The sequence below is a fragment of the Hibiscus syriacus genome, unplaced genomic scaffold (genome assembly GCF_006381635.1).
Source record: "Hibiscus syriacus cultivar Baekdansim isolate YM2019G1 unplaced genomic scaffold, ASM638163v2 tig00006213_pilon, whole genome shotgun sequence".
Lineage (NCBI taxonomy): Eukaryota > Viridiplantae > Streptophyta > Magnoliopsida > Malvales > Malvaceae > Hibiscus > Hibiscus syriacus.
Window position 1 is genome coordinate 189450 of NW_024062087.1, and position 18946 is coordinate 208395.

The window sequence follows — 18946 nt, forward strand, 5'->3', positions numbered from 1 at the left end:
AATGGTATTTGAAATTATTTTTAAATATTTTTATATTAATTACACTAATAACATGATAAATTTAAAATTTAGGTTGAGTCCAATAAAAAGAGTTTTACAAATGGTCTATCATATATTTTAATTTAGGGTTCGTTGGTTTCACTAGAAATAAATTTTGAAAAATAACTTTTGAACCATGATTTAGATATTTTGAAAAATAACCTTTGAAAATTATTTTCTGGTGCTTAGTTGATGTTGTATAAAATATTTGTTGTTGTTTGGTAAATTTTTTAAATAGATATTGGGAATTATGGTTTGATTTTAGGTTGTCTACGATGACTCCTCTTGTATTATTCTTCTCTTGACATTGGTGAATATTCTCACCTTCTGCCTGTGGATTTTCCTGAAAGGGGTTTCCACGTAAAAACTTGGTGTCTATTTTATTAAGTGATCATTATGCATATCGTTGTCTTCTAACAAATTGGATTTGTAACACCCTCAGATCGATGTGGTGTGACCTGATCCGATTCGAGGTGTCACATTAGGGCCACTGGAGCGACCCACAATAAAAATCCAAGATAAATTTAAAATTTTTATTAATCCATTTAACCGTAAAATAATTTATAATTAAAATATAAGTTCATAAAATCATTTATATATTAAAATAAAATCCTCCAATATCCAATAGTAAAACAAGTTTCAAACTCGAATATAAACATAACACAACCTACATGCCCCCAATTACATGCACCGTACTTCACAAGCAACACCGGTGGAACTCCTTTACTGATGTCGGTATAAGCACATAATCAAACTCTTTAACTTTAAATGACAAGTAACATAACGAGCTTTGGAAAGCTCAATAATACATAACAACCAGATGAATACAATAAGTCATCAGTAAATGGTAAAACATAGATTTCCTGGACATCATTAGATTCTATCGATGATTTCAGATTTCATTAGCTAAGTCTTCAATTACAAGTAGGGATTCACGGTTCGAAGGAAGTTTTTAGAGAGACATATTTTAGAAGATTAAATTGAGGATTCTAGTGTGTTCCAACAAAACAGAGAAATGTATACAAATCCTTTAAAAACATTAGTAGTTTAATATATATTTCAAAACCACAGTAATACCCTCGAACCGAACACCGATATGCAGTTCCCCAGAACTGCATCCATAAGGACTTGCCCTAAGCACACAACAAATGAGCCACCATAAGGGAGTACCTTGGGGCCTATGAGCCTACCAAAGGGTCTCCTTAGGTCCATAAAGAATTACCAGCTTGATCAGAGCTGAACCTCTATACTCTTGAATCCTACCCATACAATATCCAGTAGAAATCAGATTGAGCAGTAACTTTAATATCAAAATCATGATAGAGTATAATGTTATAAAATGAAAATGTGGTTATTTAAATCACATGAATGCCCCCCATCCGTACATCAAAATGTTCCTCCTAAGCCAATTCATGTACACACACAATCCACAAAAGCCCTTTCTCCTCAGCAACATCAGTCAAACCAAATAAATTTTTCCTAGGCAAAACTTATTCACCATATGCAATTATAACCTAAATGAAACAAAATGCAACTTATATGCTATGACAACATTGTTTAGACGAGTAATAACTTAAGTAAAAAGACTAAAAATAGAGTCTTTTTTATAGAGTTATCGAGTACCGATACTTAGGGTAAGTATTGATACCTTAGGTTTGGTAACAATACCAAAATGTAGGTATCGATACCAACTTGGAGGAATGGCTAGAAAACTTTGTTTCAATGAAAGACTTGAGTAAGAAGTTTAGAGATGTCTTGAACACTATTAAAAGCTTGAAAGTGGAAACATTGATTAAATGTATGCGATTAAAAATAAGAATATTATGACGTAAGATTCTATTAGACTTATGCATTTGTTTAACACTCTTGAAACGTTAAGGAAACCCAAGTTACTTGTGTATGAAAATCATCTTGTTTGTATGATAAATATTTGAATATATCCAAATTAGTATTATGGTATATACAATGCTAGTCGGATGTTACTCCAATGTTCAGGTTACCCAAACTTATCTAGAATACTCTAGAGAAATAAACTACTCATGTATTAGATGTTGATGCTATGTGACCTAGATCTTATCTAGAGTACCTTTATCATAAACTAGAGGGGTGTGAGTCTCGTTATGTTGAATGACCTCAGACTACATCATGATGCTTAGTTATGTTTTGTACGCGTGATGCATATATATTGTTAACAACTATACTTGTTGGCATGCTAATATGATGAATGCATGTAGTATAGTAGAGTTATTTGTACGACACTAAGCTCGTTAGTTCAAAGTTTGAAATGTGTTTCTGTCCACATGTTCTTAGGTGGACATTCGATGAACTTATCGTTGGATTCGAGATTTCATATTGATCGAGCTATTAGAATACGTCTTGGATATTGTCATAGGGCATGTATTATTCATTGACTTTATGTATATTTGAGTGGTAACTTTGTTTTGATATATTTATTATTATATTTTGGGATGTAATGTTTGGAGCTTCCCTTTCAAAACTTAATGCTTGTGGATATTAAACTTATGATTTTACTTATGATTATGGTTATGACTATTATATTGAGTAAATGGTTTAAAAATGATTATTCACTTTGATGGTTTCACGTGACACTTAATCCTTCGGATTTGGGGTGGATCATATTAGATTATTTTATATATTCATAAAGAATGCTTGAAAGTAGAACATAGATGATCAGTGACGAAGAAGATGAAGAGAGAGCCAACACAAGGGGTTAGAGTTTAGGCAAAGATGAAGAAAAACATATTAAAAAAGATAAATTAAAAACTTGTCTCTATGTTGTTTTAGATTTACAAAAAGGCTCATAATTAGTATTTTATCTAAAATTCGGAAGTTAAAATAAAGATTAAAACATTTTATTAATGTGCCACATCACATCGTAACGACATTCAACATTCAAGTGACGAAAATTTAATAAAATGATAATGTAAGTGATCAAAATTTAATAAATGATAACGTAAGTGACCAAAATTTAATAAAATGATAATGTAAGTGACCAAAACTTGTTAAACAAGATTTCATTTTGATTTTTTTTTTCATTTCTCCATTTGACTAAAATAGTTTCAAGTTTCTTAGTCCCATATTTTATTTAATCTCGGTTGGTGGTGCAGGGGTGAGGTAGCAGCATGGGTTGCTGTGAAGCTGCAACTGGCGGATATTGAGGGATTTTGCTTCCCTCATTTTTTTGGTCTTAAATATATTAGTAAAATTGGTGATGACATATTCCGTATGCCATAATCAGTAATAATTAAATTTTAATTTTAATGATTGAAGATTGTATATCATATTTATAAGATTAAATAATAGATAATAATTTCCATCTAATACTTAATTTATTATTATAAATCGTCACTTGTCTAATATATTATTTAATAAATAAAAAAGATTTATCTTTTACTCTAAAGTCATATACTAATATAATGGGTCAAACATTATACACGTGAGGTAATATAAGATTTCTATTAGTGGACAAAGTTCAGGTATACAATGATAATCTTATTACCTCTTATTACCGCAGAAAATGAAGAGCTTCAAGACTGTCAACTTCAAGAATGACGTTTTTAAAACCAGCTTCCCAAGCCAATAAGAGACCAATGGAAGCACCCCAATGTTCAAGATTGTCAAATATTCAAGCGAAAGAACATTCAAGCGAAAGAACATTCTATTAGTGGACAAAGTTCAGGTATACAATGATAATCTCATTTTGATTTTTTAAATAGGAATTTCATTTTTTTTAATTGAAAGCGGCTTCGAATCGCGGGATTAATATCGAACTGTTTTATAATAAGGACCTGATTTATCATGAGTAACAAGCGAAAGAACATTCAATGGCTTCGAATCAATCATGGTAACTCGGTAGTGATCAAGGGATAACAATTTCGCTAAACAGTCGACTACCATATTGCATTAACGTGGAATCTAAATAAACACATTTTGATTCTTTTATTACTATTAATGTTAAAATATAACTTAAATCATATAACTTTTTTTATACATTGTTATTAGAAAACATTATCAGTCAGATAATATAAGATTTTTTTAATAGATGGGGTGATTACAAAACTGTATCTGATCATAATTTTCTTAATTAATTAATAATACAACAACTCGAACTCAAAATCTATAAGGAGAACAACATTTTATTTTACCACTGAAATCGTTGGATGACTTCAGATAATATAAGATTCCTAATAGTTAACAAAGTTTTTAGGAATACAATAGTAATCTCATTACCTCTTATTTTCTTAGATAATATTACAACCACTTATTTTCTTAGGCATTATTACATTTTATGGGAGTAACAATAATTAGACAATTTCATCCAATAATTTTATTGATTTTATCAATTCAATCATTTAAACCAAATAAAACTAAATTTAAGAATTTAAACTATAAAATATTGAGACATTTAATAAACCTAATAAAAAATATCAAATAATAAAAAAGTAGTAAAAACATAGAGTAAAAATAAAATAAACATAAAATAAGGACCTAATTGCATATATGTGAAATTACTAAACTAAATGGGAAAAAATAAACATAAAATAGGACTAAATTAAAACAAATCAAATTTTGAGGCTAAATCGAAATAAAATAAAAATAAACAGATTTAGGGATTAAAATGTAAAAACACACAGAAGTTACAGGAACTAAAAGGCAATTATACCATTTATTTAAGCATAAAAATAATCTATTAAATTAAAAGGCAATTACACGCTAAAAGTAGGGGACTAAAAGGAAATTATTCCAAAAATTATAAAGCATGGATAGAAATGGTAAAATCATGAAATCAGTCCCTTCCAGTGACAAGAATGCAAAAACGCGCGAATTGTTAGGGGGCCTAAAAGTAAATTTCCCTTAAAACATTTTATAAATACAACTTTTGGCTTTTTTTCTTTTGCAACGTGCTTTTAGAAAAAAATGAGAGAGATTCTCTCCTCTCTTGCCTGGTTTCGGCCGGCCCACTATCGGCCACCGCTCCACCTCCGACCATCGAAAACCCCAAATTTACCCAAAATGCTCCATAAATGTATATCTACAATGCTAGGTCCTTTTTAGGGGTTAAAACCACCTAAAAACAACCCGAAACTACCTGAAAACCCCCCGAAACCCTTCGGGTTTCGTCGACTCCGGCGACACCTATGATGACTCAGGTAAGCCCCGATTTAACCCCCTTTTTTAGTTTTTTACTATGAAACTGGTTATTATGGTGATTATTCGATAAAAAAACTTTATTATTATTTTATTTCATTTTCAAAATGTTGTTATTATTAGAAACAAAATTAGAAAAAAGGTAGTGTTTTATTTTGAAAATAAAAAACTATCCCTTTTTTACTGATATTTAGAACCAAAAATAGTACAAAAAAATAAAAGGGCTAAAAGCGATTTGAACTAAAACAACAGAAAAAAGTAACATTGACTGCTTATGGTTTTATTGCTTCGAAAAAAGAAAAATACAATGTGCTCGACCCCTCTTCCTTTACAGTTACATGCATGGGTCTTTATACTTATTTTTTATATAATGAAATGATTCAAAACTTTGTTTTTTTCTTGCTTGTTTCTGCAGGTGATGGAGTGTTGGCAGAAGTGGCGTGCGTGGAGGCCTCGACTGGGATTAGGGAAGAGGAGGGCATGTGCTGATTGGTGAATGAGGCGGCTACCCTAGGGTTAGGGTAGACCCGGGTCGGGTCTAGTTTTGGGCCCTAGGTCGGGTATTAAATCTGTGTTCTGGTTGGGTTTGGATCTGGTTGGGTCTTGGGCACTGGTTTAGGTTTTACTTCGGTTTGGGCCAGGTTTTGTAATGGGTTGGATTGAGGCCCGGGTCTATTGGTTGAATTAGAAAAATGGTGCTTACAACTGCCCCTCTTTTCTCATTGCTGTAAAACGGGAATAGAGCAAAGACACAAAGCACCATTTTTCAACGTGGTCTCTTATTGTCAAGCTGTGAACTCTTCGCTGGGAATTTCAATTCTTCTATTTCTATGAAATCGTCGAGTCCTTACTACAAATGATGTCATCTTGCTTCGTTCTCTTGGTTGAGTCTCCTTCTTCAAGGTACAGGTTCTTCTCATCATGATCTTTCCACTAGAAATGTTGATCCATTGAGTGATGCGTTGCTGATTCGAAGTGTTGTGAATCGAGAAAAGGAAATCTGAACTCCTCTGGTGGGGCGTTACTGATTCGAAGTGTTGTGAATCGAGCAAAGGAAATGTTGGAAGCACCCGAAGGACTTGTCATCTTGCTCGAAAGACTTATAGATGACCCGAAGGATTTAATCATCATGCTCGAAAGACTTACTGATGGCCCGAATGACTTAAGCTGATTCGAAGTGTTGTGAATAGAGTAATAGGAAATGTTAACCCCTCTGGTGGGGCGTTGTTGATTCGAAGTGTTGTGAATTGAGCAAAGGAAATGTTGAAAATATCCTTCCTGAAGGTCTTATGGATGGTCCGAAGGACTTATCATCTTGCTCGAAAGACTTATAGATGACCCGAAGGATTTAAGCATCATGCTCGAAAGACTTACTGATGGCCCGAAGGACTTACTCATTAAGAAACCCTTGAAAATCAAGCTTAGTTTCTTAAAATATTTCGTTTACAATTATCATAAAGAATCCCCTAAAAATTAGGTTTAGCTTCTTTAAAAATTATTTGAAAATAATCATCATGAAACCTTTGAAAATCAGACTTAGTTTCTAAAAAATCATTTGAAAATATCAAGAAACCCCTAAACATTAGGCTTAGCTTATTATAAAAATTCATTGGAAATCATCATCAAGAAACCCCTAAAAATCAGGCTTAGTTTCTTTAAAAATTCTTTTGAAAACATCATGTCGTTTGGGTAATGTGCCCCCACATCGAAGTAATGATTCTTCTTTACTGGACTCCTCAATCCTTGATGCTTAGTCACTTTGAACAAAAATCCCTCTATTCGAGGCTTGAATTCTGTCTTTTTATTCTCTTATTTTCTTGAAAAATCTGTAAAAATATGCTTTGATGCTTGAAATGTGAATTCAATAGATATGTATCTAAATGTAATTCATGGCTTTCTTATGTGCATAAATGTTTATCAGTAATTCTCTTTTGACTTCAAAATGGAGATCTCGGTCCTCCTCCACTTGATCAATCTTGTATTAACATATTGTCTTGTCAAAAAAAATTTAGGCCCAAAATCCGTTTGTCAGGACCCATATCCATACAATAAGAGAACATCCATCCACATATCCAAACCCATTTTCTCTCCTCTCATCCTATATTCCAGCTTCTTTGTACCTTAACTGATCCCTTAAACCATATTTGATTTAAGTGTCACACGGTTTATCAAAGGGATTAATTTTTTTCTTTTAAAACCATTTATTCAACATTTTAAAATAATTAATCAAATATGAAAAACATAATCTCTATATATTCACTGAATCATCATCATTGTACTCTATTATTTCATATTAACAAATTTAAAAATATAAATTAAAAAATTAATGAATATAAATATTAATTTAATTAGAGACTTAAATCAAATAATCTCTTTCTCTTAAAAATTTTCTCATTTTTCATAAAAAAATAATTTATCATTTCTTCTTTTTCTTCCTTAAAAACTCTATAATTCGCCACCAGTGTCAATAGCCCGTTCAGAGGAGTCATCATAACCAATTAAAATTATAAACATCATAGAAATATTTATTCGATTATTTAATTTTTTTCCTAATAATATAATCGAACGTGACTCTTACTTATCTTTTTGTTCAATTAAAATATAATATCTACAAATTGCTATTTAATATTGGTTAGGTGACACTTATTTAAAATATAATATATTTTTTTCCTCTGCATACTTTTGGTACATTTTCTTTTTCCTCATTATTTTCTTTACATTCCTTAAGCATTTATGTTTGAAAAACAAGTAATTAATAATCCATGTATTGGTTTTAGTTATAAAAATAGGGATTGGTACGAGATTCGAATTTAACATGTTTAGTCTTGACTCGATTTTGTTGGGCCAGATTTTAAAAAAAAAGTTCAGATCAGATCGAGTTCAAATTTATTGTGAACAATATCTGATTATAAAAATAATGTAATCATATCTTATATATTTAGGGATAATTATAATAATATATCTCTATATATATTTTTTCAATTAGATTCCTATTATATCAAATAAAATTAATAATTTTTATAAATATATTTATTTCGGGTCGAGTGAAATCACCTTAAACTCAAGTCGGGTCAGATTTCGGGTAGTGAGTGCATACTTTTTTCGGTCGTATTGGGTTAGTCGAAAACCTAACCCGACCCATGCCCATTACTAAGTAAAAATGATTGTTATTCTCCCTAGAGACCCTGAATTCGAATAGTTGCATCTATAGGATGTACAGGCTTATCAAATCTAGGACCTCTGAAAATGATAATTTTTTTCTTTTACTAGTGAGATCCTTGTTGAGTTTTAATTTTTTTACTTTGACTCATTTAATAAAATATGTACTTTTTATGATAAAATAGTTAAATTAATACAAAATAGTATTTGATAAATAAAAAGTTAAATTTAAATTACTATACTATCCACGTACAACGTAACATCTAAATATCTAATTTTTAAAATGAATACAAATTTAGTCAAAATTAAAGTAAAATAATTACAATATCAAATATTGATAAAACTCATGATTAAAAACTCTCCATTGCTTAATTATTATGCAGTTTTCTAACACAATCGCAGCAAGAAAAGGGCCAGGCGAGGGATATAATGATGAAACGAAGGAAAAGTTTCAGACAGAAACAACTAAAGAAGCAAAACAACAGTATGTTATAAACCCAATTCCTGCTATCTACTATCCAAAGAAAGTTGGTAAGTTAGTAACAATTAAAAATGGATAAATCTTTTGTTAAGAAATTAAATTTTGATCGGTTTATAATTATTTTATTTTATCTCTTATAAAAAGATGGTCAGGAAATGGATAATGCAGGGAAAAAATATGTTATAAACCCAATTCATTTTTTCTACCATCCGAAGAAAGTTGGTAAGTTTCAGTAACATGTAGAAATGGATAAATATTTTGCTACAAATTTAAATTTTGATCAGTCTACAATTCTTTTATTTTATCTCTTATAAATAGATGGTCAGGAAATGATCAAAGCAGGAAAAGAATATGTTATAAACCCAATTCCTTTTTTCTACCATCCGAAGAAAGTTGGTAAGTTTCAATAACTTATAGTAATGGATAAATATTTTGTTACAAATTTAAATTTTGATCGGTTTATAATTCTTTTATTTTATCTCGTATAAAAAGATGGTCAGAAAATGGACAATGCAGGAAAAGAATATGTCATAAACCCAATTCCTTTTTTCTACCATCCGAAGAAAGTTGGTAAGTTTCAGTAACATGTAGAAATGGAAAAATCTTTTGTTACAAATTGAAATTTTGATCGGTCTATAATTCTTTTATTTTATCTCTTATAATTAGATGGTCAGGAAATGGGCAATGCAGGAAAAGAATATGTTATAAACCCAATTCCTTTTTTCTACCATACGAAGAAAGTTGGTAAGTTTCAGTAACATGTAGAAATGGATAAATCTTTTGTTATAAATTTAAATTTTGATCGGTCTATAACTCTTTTATTTTATCTCTTATAAATAGATGGTCAGGAAATGGACAATGCAGGAAAAAAATATGTCATAAACCCAATTCCTTTTTTTTACCATCCGAAGAAAGTTGGTAAGTTTCAGTAACATGTAGAAATGGATAAATCTTTTGTTACAAATTTAAATAATTTTGATCGGCCTATAATTCTTTTATTTTATCTCTTATAAATAGATGATCAGGAAATAGATAATGCAGAAAAAGAATCTGTTATAAACCCAATTCCTTTTTTCTACCATCCGAAGAAAATTGGTAAGTTTCAGTAACATGTAGAAATGGATAAATCTTTTGTTACGAATTTAAATTTTGATCGGTTTATAGTTCTTTTATTTTATCTCTTATAAATAGATGGTCAGGAAATGGACAATGCAGGAAAAGAATATGTTATAAATCCAATTCCTTTTTTCTACCATCCGAAGAAAATTGGTAAGTTTAAGTACATGTAGAAATAGATAAATCTTTTGAGACGGATTTTAAATTGGATCAATCTATAGTTGATTTGCAGAGACTGTGAATTAAAGAAGTTTGTTGTTGACTTTCAGGTTCAACTTGAAGACTATGTTCATCAAAAGAGAAGTAATCGTTTAATAAAATATTGGGCTTTCAAGGAAGAAGAATCTTATGCATTCAAAATAATATATGTGTTGTATATATATATATATATATATATATATATATATATGGCCAGAAAGATCAATAATTGAAGATGGGTGAAGCATTGTCTCCTATTTATATTTCCAAATTGATGAAAAATTATTTCATTTGGACGTAAGCTCTGTGTAAAAGTGACAAAAAGAAAAGTAAAGAAAATCATTAATTAAAAAAACATATTCATCTTTTGCACTCAATTTTTTAAATAATATTTTGATTTTTAATTTTAATTTTTTATTAAATTAAACTATGTTACACGGGTATGGTAATCTGATACCATTTTAAGTACTTAATACGTCTCAGAGATGAGTACAAGACGGACATAAGTATAAGTATAACTTGGGTATACGTCTCATGTTGAATGGGTACGATTATAGTTAACCCGGGTATGCCAGAGAGATTTCTGGGGACCTATCGGGGATGACGTTTGATCTTCACACACGTATTCATGTTTATTTTTGAGATTTAACTTAAAATAAATAACAATAATTTTGAATAAGAAATTAAAGTGGATTTTGAAGTGAATATCAAGCGACTTACAATGAATTTTTGGATGATATTCATATAGTTTTGGGCTGAGATGTCGTCTTACGTATGAATGGTCTTTCAGTTATCTTTTTAACAATCTTGAAACGCCTCAATTGAATGTCGGAAATGCAATATATATTCGTTTTAACGAAAATAATACAAACATAAAACTTGATATTGATCTAAATCGCGATTTTGTAGTAATTAATGATCGGATTATTGAGACTCTAGGATTGATCTTTCGGGTTATGGATGATCGGATTAACATTATTAAGTTGGTTGATTTTAAAGGTGAGTCGAGTTCTTGTGGATCATTGGCTGATTGGATGACTACTAATAGTTTATCTAGGGATGCTATCTTTAAATCTAGGTGATAATCGGGTTAGGGCTGGAGTGGTTGAGTTATCTTATTGTGCGTGTAAGGGATTGGTCTCCTCATCCAAAACCACTTCCCTCATCGTCGTTTAAGCTCTGGTCGGCAATGTCGTGCACCACCATCGCCGTTGGGACTGTCGGTGCCGTGCGATCAAAACCCCCATTGTCCCTTGCCTTGATATGTTGACATTTGTTGAGAATCGACGTTTGAAGCGTTCGATGGGAAACCAAGCCACCGCCTTCGATTTCTTTAAATTTACGTCGATTACGTCCCGTTGAATTACACCACCCTCACCATTGAGCTCCCCATTCAGTCGCAGTTAGGGCCCAATTGGCAGTGTCCCTGTCGTCGTGTTTTTCTCCAGTCACCATTGGTAATGAACTCCAATCGCTCCCTTTATCATTTTTATTTGGTTTTAGTTGATTATTGGTATTGATTTGGGATTGTTTTGGTGTGAGAATACTTCGGGAGTCTTCGGCCATCCGTCCCGACCCTTGTTGCCGCCGTACAAGCTGTCACGTACCGATAGTGCACGTGAGATTTGTCCGCCGCTCCAGGAAGCTTCTGAAACCGATCTAGCTAGATCGAACTGGTCCAGTCAAACCATCTATTATCATGTTTCTGTTTTGATTATTGGTATTAATCTTCTTAGAGCTTTGAAAAAAACTTATAACATGTGAATGATGATATGGCATAAAATTTAAATGATTTTCTATAAAATTTGAGGACTTAATTATTTTTAGGTTAAACTAATTAATTGTCACCCATCTATTCTCATGTTTTTGTTTTGGTCACTCAACTTTTTTTTTCACAACCATTTCTAACACTACGTTTCGTTTCTGTTTTTGTCTCCCAATGTTCGATTTGACTATAACGAAAATGATGTTATGGCATAGTATAATAACAATATTATTCATCAAAACTCACATATTCTATTAAATTCATTATAATTTGAAATAATTCAATAAAACCTCAATATTTCAAAATCCTATTAATTTGATTCATATTTTAATTTAAAATAATTTTTTAATTTTTTAATGCTTGATGTGGGATTTAATTTATTAATACTTGATGGCGGATTTACGAAAACCATGACTCGTGGTGCATGCATGTAACCGAATAAAGCATCACTCTGCATTCAGTAAATTTCCAAGTTCTTGTTCCAGAAAGCCAACTATAATTACCCATGGAAGATATTGTAACTTCAATTCGAAAGGGGTTTTAGCAAAATTTTAACGAGACCGTGGCCAAAATTTGACAGAAAGTCAAAATTTTAACGACAAAAGTGATCTATTGAATTATTTTAAATTATGACTAATTTAATACTCGAGACAACACATGTCTCGCAACAAACACAAGTATTTCAAATTGAAGTGTCCGGAACAAGAACAAAGTTGTCCGCCGGGAAGAAAAGGCAGACAGGAAGTGTCCCAGGTTTGATCCCCAGTACGCGAAACGACACATGGTTTCGGTTCCACTGCAAAGTATCCATGTGACAACAGCAAGCGCGGTCACCCGATCACCATTCTTACCACCCAATGATACCTTAAAAACTCTGTTCTCCGTCAACTGGCTATGGCAATACAATACGACATATGGGTAGGGTTTGGTGTGACACGACACCATCACCGGAGCCAGTATCTATTCCGATGTTTCTAACACGGTATAGTTTTGGAAAAGTGTCATCAACTTCGTATGATGTTCCGTCGCAACGATCTTGAAATCGGCATTGGATTCGAAGATGCTGGTTGCGAAATCGAGCATCGATTCCAAAGAAGTAGTGTAGAATTTGGCGTGACACTTAATCTTTCGGATTCGGGGGGCGGACCATATTAGATTATTTTATATATTCATAAAGGATGCTTGAAAGTCGAACATAGATTATCGGTGACGAAGAAGATGAAGAGAGAGCCAACACAAGGGGTTAGGGCTTCGACAAAGATGAATAAAAACATATTATAAAAGATAAATTAAAAACTTGTCTCTAAGTTGTTTTAGATTTACAAAAAGGTCCAAATTAGTATTTTATCTAAAATCCGGAGGTTAAAATAAAAATTAAACCATTTTATTAATATGTCACATCACATACTAACGACATTCAACGTTCAAGTGACCAAAATTTAATAAAATGATAATGTAAGTGACTAAAATAATATTCGTGTCACTTATGTTATCAATTTATAATTTTTTGTCACTTGTGTAGTTGTGTTATCGATTTATAACATTTTGATCAATATAACGTTAAATGTTGTTAGTTTGATGACATGATACATTATTTTAAAAAGAGTGTAATTTTTAATTTGAGGTTAATTTTAAATTTAATCCTTAAACCTGAGATAAAATACTAATTTAACCCATAAAATTTAAATACTATTTTATCTCTAAATAATTTTGGAATGTTATCGTTTTATTAAGTTTTGGTCACTTAGACGTTAAATGTCGTTAGTTTGATAACGTGACACATTAATAAAAATATTTCATTTTATAATATATCTTTTCTTCTCGGTATCTTGATTAAAGGTAAGAACTTTTTTGTCCAACATTCCTAGTCCAAGTTTACAAAGTTAAATAATATAATCTCCTCACTTAAAGCTTCAATTCAAGCTCTCTTTCTATAAGTTTGGCCATGGTGAGGGTTTAGAATAGGTTTTAGAACCCTTAACTTAATCAACCCATTTTGATTGTATTTCAGTATGTAGGAAGTTTCTTTGACTTCTTTTCAAGTTCCTAGATAAGTTAATAACTTGTTTCTTGCTTGTTGATTAGTGAGAGAAGTGGGACAAAGCTTTAAAGATAAGAACAATGAAAAGTTTATGATTGGTTAAGCTAAGAGGGATTCTAGCTGTTTTGGAGTAATATGTCACACTTCTAACTCAACTATAACACTTGTAGATCAACATGTGTAGCTTGTTTGCTTGTATGAATGCGTGTAGCATAATGTGTGCTTGAGTAATGATACTGAATGATTTAGTATTGATATTGTTCATACGAGGGTCAAGATTTGAGATGTAGTTGGATAGTATCGATACAATGTTCTTGAGGTATAAATAATGTACGTCGAGTATCGATACCAAAGGTAGTGATATCAATACATGGTTTATTTTCAAACTTTAGGGCTTAAATTGATATTGATACTTAGGGTTGATATTAGTACCATCAGGTGAGTATCAATACTCTGGATAAGGGTATTGATACTAGGTTTATTTTGATAAACTTTGAGAGCTATTTTGTTATTGATACATCTGAAGGGTAGTATTGATACTTGTGTGGAAGAATCGATACCATGGGTATTAAATTGAACTTTAAGGTGTTTTTTGGTATCGATACTTAGGGTAAGTATTGATACCTTAGGTTTGGTATCAATACCCAAAGGTAGGTATCCATACCATCTTGGAGGAATAGTTAGAAAACTTTGTTTCAATGAAAGACTCGAGTAAGAAGTTTAGAGATGTCTTGACCACTATTAAAAGCTTGAAAGTGGAAACATTGATTAAATGTATGCGATTAAACATAATAATACTATGAGGTAAGATTCTATTAGACTTATGCCTTTGTTTAACACTCGGGAAATGATAAGGACACCCGAGTTACTTGTGCATGAAAATCATCTTGTTTGTATGATAAATATTCAAATACATCCAAATTAATATTATGTTATATATAATGCTAGTCGAATGTTACTCCAATGTTCAGGTTACCCAATCTTATCTAGAATACTCTAGAGAAATATACTACTCACGTGTTAGATGATGATGCTATGTGACCTAGATCTTATCTAGAGTAACTTTATCATAACCTAGAGGAGTGTGAGTCTCGTGATGCTGATACGACCTCAGACTAATCATGATGCTTAGTTTTGCTTTGTATGTGTGATGCATCTATATTGTTAACAACTACACTTGTTGGCATGCTAATATGATGAATACATGTAGTATAATAGAGTTATTTGTGAGACACTAAGCTCGTTAGTTCAAAGTTTGAAATGTGTTTCCGTCCACATGTTCTTAGGTGGACATTCGATGAGCTTATCGTTGGATTCGAGATTTCATATTTGATTGAGCTATTAGAATATGTCTTGGATATTGTCATATGGCATGTATTATTCATTGATTTTATGTATATTTGAGTCATAATTCTGTTTTGATATATTTATTATTATGTTTTGGGATGTAATGTTTGGACCTCCCCTTCAAAACTTAATGCTTGTGGTTATTAAACATATGATTTTATTTATTATTATGGTTATGACTATTATATTGAGTAAATGGTTTAAAAATGATTAATCACTTTGATGGTTTTGTGTGACACTTAATCTTTCGGATTCGAGGTGGATCATATTAGATTATTTTATATATTCATAAAGGATGCTTGAAAGTTGAACATAGATGATCGATGACGAAGAAGATGAATAGAGAGCCAACACAAGGGGTTAGAGTTTCGACAAAGATGAAGAAAAACATATTAAAAAAGATAAATTAAAAAACTTGTCTCTAAGTTGTTATAGATTTACACAAAGGCCCAAGTTAGTATTTTATCTAAAAATCGGAGGTTAAAATAAAAATTAAACCATTTTATTAATATGCCACATCACATACTAACGACATTCAACATTTAAGTGACCAAAATTTAATAAAATGATAATGTAAGTGACCAAAACTTATTGTGAGCACCATTTTATTTACAAACCAAACCCAACTAAATATAACCCAAAATCCATTTTACAAAATAGCCCAAACCCGCATTTACACCATACCTAGCGGGCAGCCGCCCACTGCACCCAACCAGCTTCCACCTCTTCCTGCCCCAACCGAAGGCTACCCCGATTCTGCCCTAATCCCAGCTACCCAATGCACACACGCCAAACCCCTACAAAACAAGAAACAAGAAACAAAATAGGAATTATTTATTTTCAGATGTAATTGGGTATTTAACCGAAGAATTAATCTATAACAAAGGATGGAAAATCCTCCAAAAAACATTGTAACACTTGGTTCAGACGCAATAAACAACCAGTTTGAAGGTTTTCTTCTCTGTTATTTTTTTATATTCGAATAAATTTATTTATTTTATTTTATTTATTTATTTTATTTATTTATTTTTCTTCTTTTTTTGCATTTTATTTTATGTTTGAATCTCAGTAGATTTTTATTTTCGAAGCAAATCATGGCTTTATTTCCCCCTAAAAACACTAATATATTCACGTATATATTCAAATAAAAAACAATCGAAATATTTTTTTGTTATTTATTCCGAACCTAATCAACCCAACTAACTAGAAAATAATATAAAAAAATAAGTAGAGGGATTCAGTCTTACCTGGGTCGTTAGAGCGTATCCGGAGTCCATGGGAGCCGAACGGTTTCAGTCGAATTTCGTGTGATTCGGGGTTGTTTTGGGTAGTTTTATACTTGGGCTAGGTTCGGGGTCGGTAGATCTATATTTAGTGAGCTTTCGGGGTCGTTTTGGGTTTTCCCACCAGAGCTGGCTAGGGATAGCCGACCTATTGCAGGCCGGGGGAGAAGGGAGAACACAAACTTTTTCCCCTTTTTTATGGCTTTGGTCGAAATGAGAGATTCTAAAATAAGTTTGATATATATAGGGTAAATTAATGGGTTATTTGTGTTTTAAATCCATAAAACTTTGCCGCATTTTTACATTTTGGTCTCTATTGGGACCAAAATTAATATTTTACCTTTCTACTATGCATGTTTTTAACTTTTTGGTTTATTCACTGTTTAGTCCCTTTTATTTTAGCACATTTTTACGTTTTTAGTCCTTTAAGGATTGTTTTTTGATTTATCCATTTTTATGCATGTCCAACTCAGTTGGTAGAGCGCAAGGCTATTAACCTTGTGGTCGTGGGATCGAGTCCCACGGTGGGCAATTCATAATTGGAGGTCTCCCACGGAAGTTGCTCTCAACCTGGTGTTGGGGGCAGCCTACTATCCTACCTCCCCCTTACCCCATTACATATGGGAATAGGGTCAGCTAATTTATTTTTATGCCTGATTTTTTATTTTTAGGGTTAATTTCATTTAGGTCCCTTTAAGTTTGCCATGTTTTTGCATTTTAGTCATGTGTAGTGACTTTTTATTTTTTAAATATAGGAGGTTTGATTATGTAATTTTACCTTTTTATTTAACAGGTTACTTTTAGGCTTAATTGAAAAATAAAAAATTACTCTTAGGTCCTTGTAGATTACGCGTGTTCGCTAGTTTGTTTATTTTATTTCATTTCAAATTAAGCTTTAAGTTTTAATTTATTTTAATTTAAACCCTTTGTATGTTTAATTTTAGTTTAGTAATTTAAAATTTGTGCAATTAGGTCCTTGTACTTGTGTTTTTTTTCTATGCTATTTTTTTTTATCTTTTTAATTATTATTTTAGTATTTTAATTATGTTTATTAATCATATTGATTTTTCATAGCTTTTTTCTTAGATTTAATTTTAAGTTACTTTAGCATTCAAATCAAATCTAGAAATTAGGATGACACTCTAGTTTAATTAGAGAGCAATTCGAGTCGAGTTTTCGCATAAGATGCCCGAGTACTCGAATCGATTGCTCGAGTTTTAAAATTTATTGATAATTTATATTGTCTAAGAAATATTTTAGTTTTAGTAATTTAGGTAATTAGGTTTTTTGGGTTATTAATTAGTCCTCAACCTTAGCGATTATTAATTTAGATCCTTAAGCTTTTTAGATCTTTTAGAACTCGATATTATAGATCTTGACATTTAGTCCCCAAACTTCAATTTAGACATAAATAAATAGGTTAAATAGAGTCTCCACTTTTAGTTAGATTTTAAACTAGTCTTGTAATTTAGGGATAATTCGAGTTGGTCCTCGCCTAAATGCTCGAGTGACCATCTCGATTATTTGATTTAATAATTGGTTTAAAATCAAATAGGGTTAATATTAGAGCCTACATTTAGCTTTAATCCCCAAGGTTCCATAATTTTCATAATTTGACACTTTAAGCTAGAAAAAGCCTTAATTTACCCTTAGCGTAATTAGGATGAACAAAAATTTGTTTGATTGCATTTTATTTTTTAAACCTAAGGCATTGTTCACTTATTAAGGAATTAATAATATATCTCCCGCAATCATGCTCCGTGGGTGACTACTGGTAATTCCCGAAATAAGTCGACATCCTTTTCAAAGATCGCATCATGATTTTGTAAAAATGAGGCAATATTCGGTTATTACGCACTATAGATGACCTCTTGTATTTACGCTTGGGAGAGAATGCTATCAGTCTCAATAAACGAATACCCTTTTCAACTTTGCATCTGTAATGATTTTCAAATTAAACAAAGATCGAATTCAAATTTTCCAATTTTAAATATAGTTTAATCAACTAGGTACCAATTTTTGGGCGCTTGTGGGGGTACTAATCCTTCCCCCACGCATAACCGACTCCAGAACCTGATTTCTGGGTTTTCACATACCCTAAAACTTGATATTTTTATAAAAATAAAATGTTTATTAAAATCGTCCGGTTTTCATGGTATCATAATCGCACCTTAAATGATTGGTGGCGACTCCTCACATTTCGAAACCCTTTTTAAAGAGAAAACCCCAAGTCGGTATCGATCTTTTCCCACCCAGGTGAAAAACAGTGTCGAAAACTTGGCGAAGACAGAAGAAACAAAGTTGGAATGATTTCATTTTCTCTGTAAACGGGTATAAAACCCACACAA

At 31.6% G+C, this 18946-nt stretch overlaps 1 protein-coding gene and 1 non-coding gene across 2 annotated transcripts; both read left to right on the forward strand.

Moving 5' to 3' along the window:
• Positions 1-9003: 9003 nt before the first annotated feature.
• Positions 9004-10244, forward strand: LOC120200585. The gene is made up of 7 exons (XM_039201391.1): positions 9004-9070; positions 9167-9244; positions 9341-9418; positions 9515-9592; positions 9866-9943; positions 10040-10117; positions 10234-10244. Exons 1-7 carry the CDS (start codon positions 9004-9006, stop codon positions 10242-10244), a joined length of 468 nt encoding a protein of 155 aa, XP_039057322.1.
• A 6812-nt stretch (positions 10245-17056) lies between these two features.
• TRNAN-AUU lies at positions 17057-17129 on the forward strand. Its single transcript has one exon. It is a non-coding gene; the product is annotated as a tRNA-Asn (tRNA).
• Positions 17130-18946: the final 1817 nt, after the last annotated feature.

Excerpts from the sequence above, each read along its gene's own strand:
- LOC120200585 (XM_039201391.1), top strand. The coding sequence starts at position 9,004 with ATGGATAATGCAGGGAAAAAATATGTTATAAACCCAATTCATTTTTTC. Across the intron at positions 9,245-9,340 it reads CTACCATCCGAAGAAAGTTG|ATGGTCAGAAAATGGACAAT; the intron begins GTAAGTTTCAAT and ends TCGTATAAAAAG. Across the intron at positions 9,419-9,514 it reads CTACCATCCGAAGAAAGTTG|ATGGTCAGGAAATGGGCAAT; the intron begins GTAAGTTTCAGT and ends TCTTATAATTAG.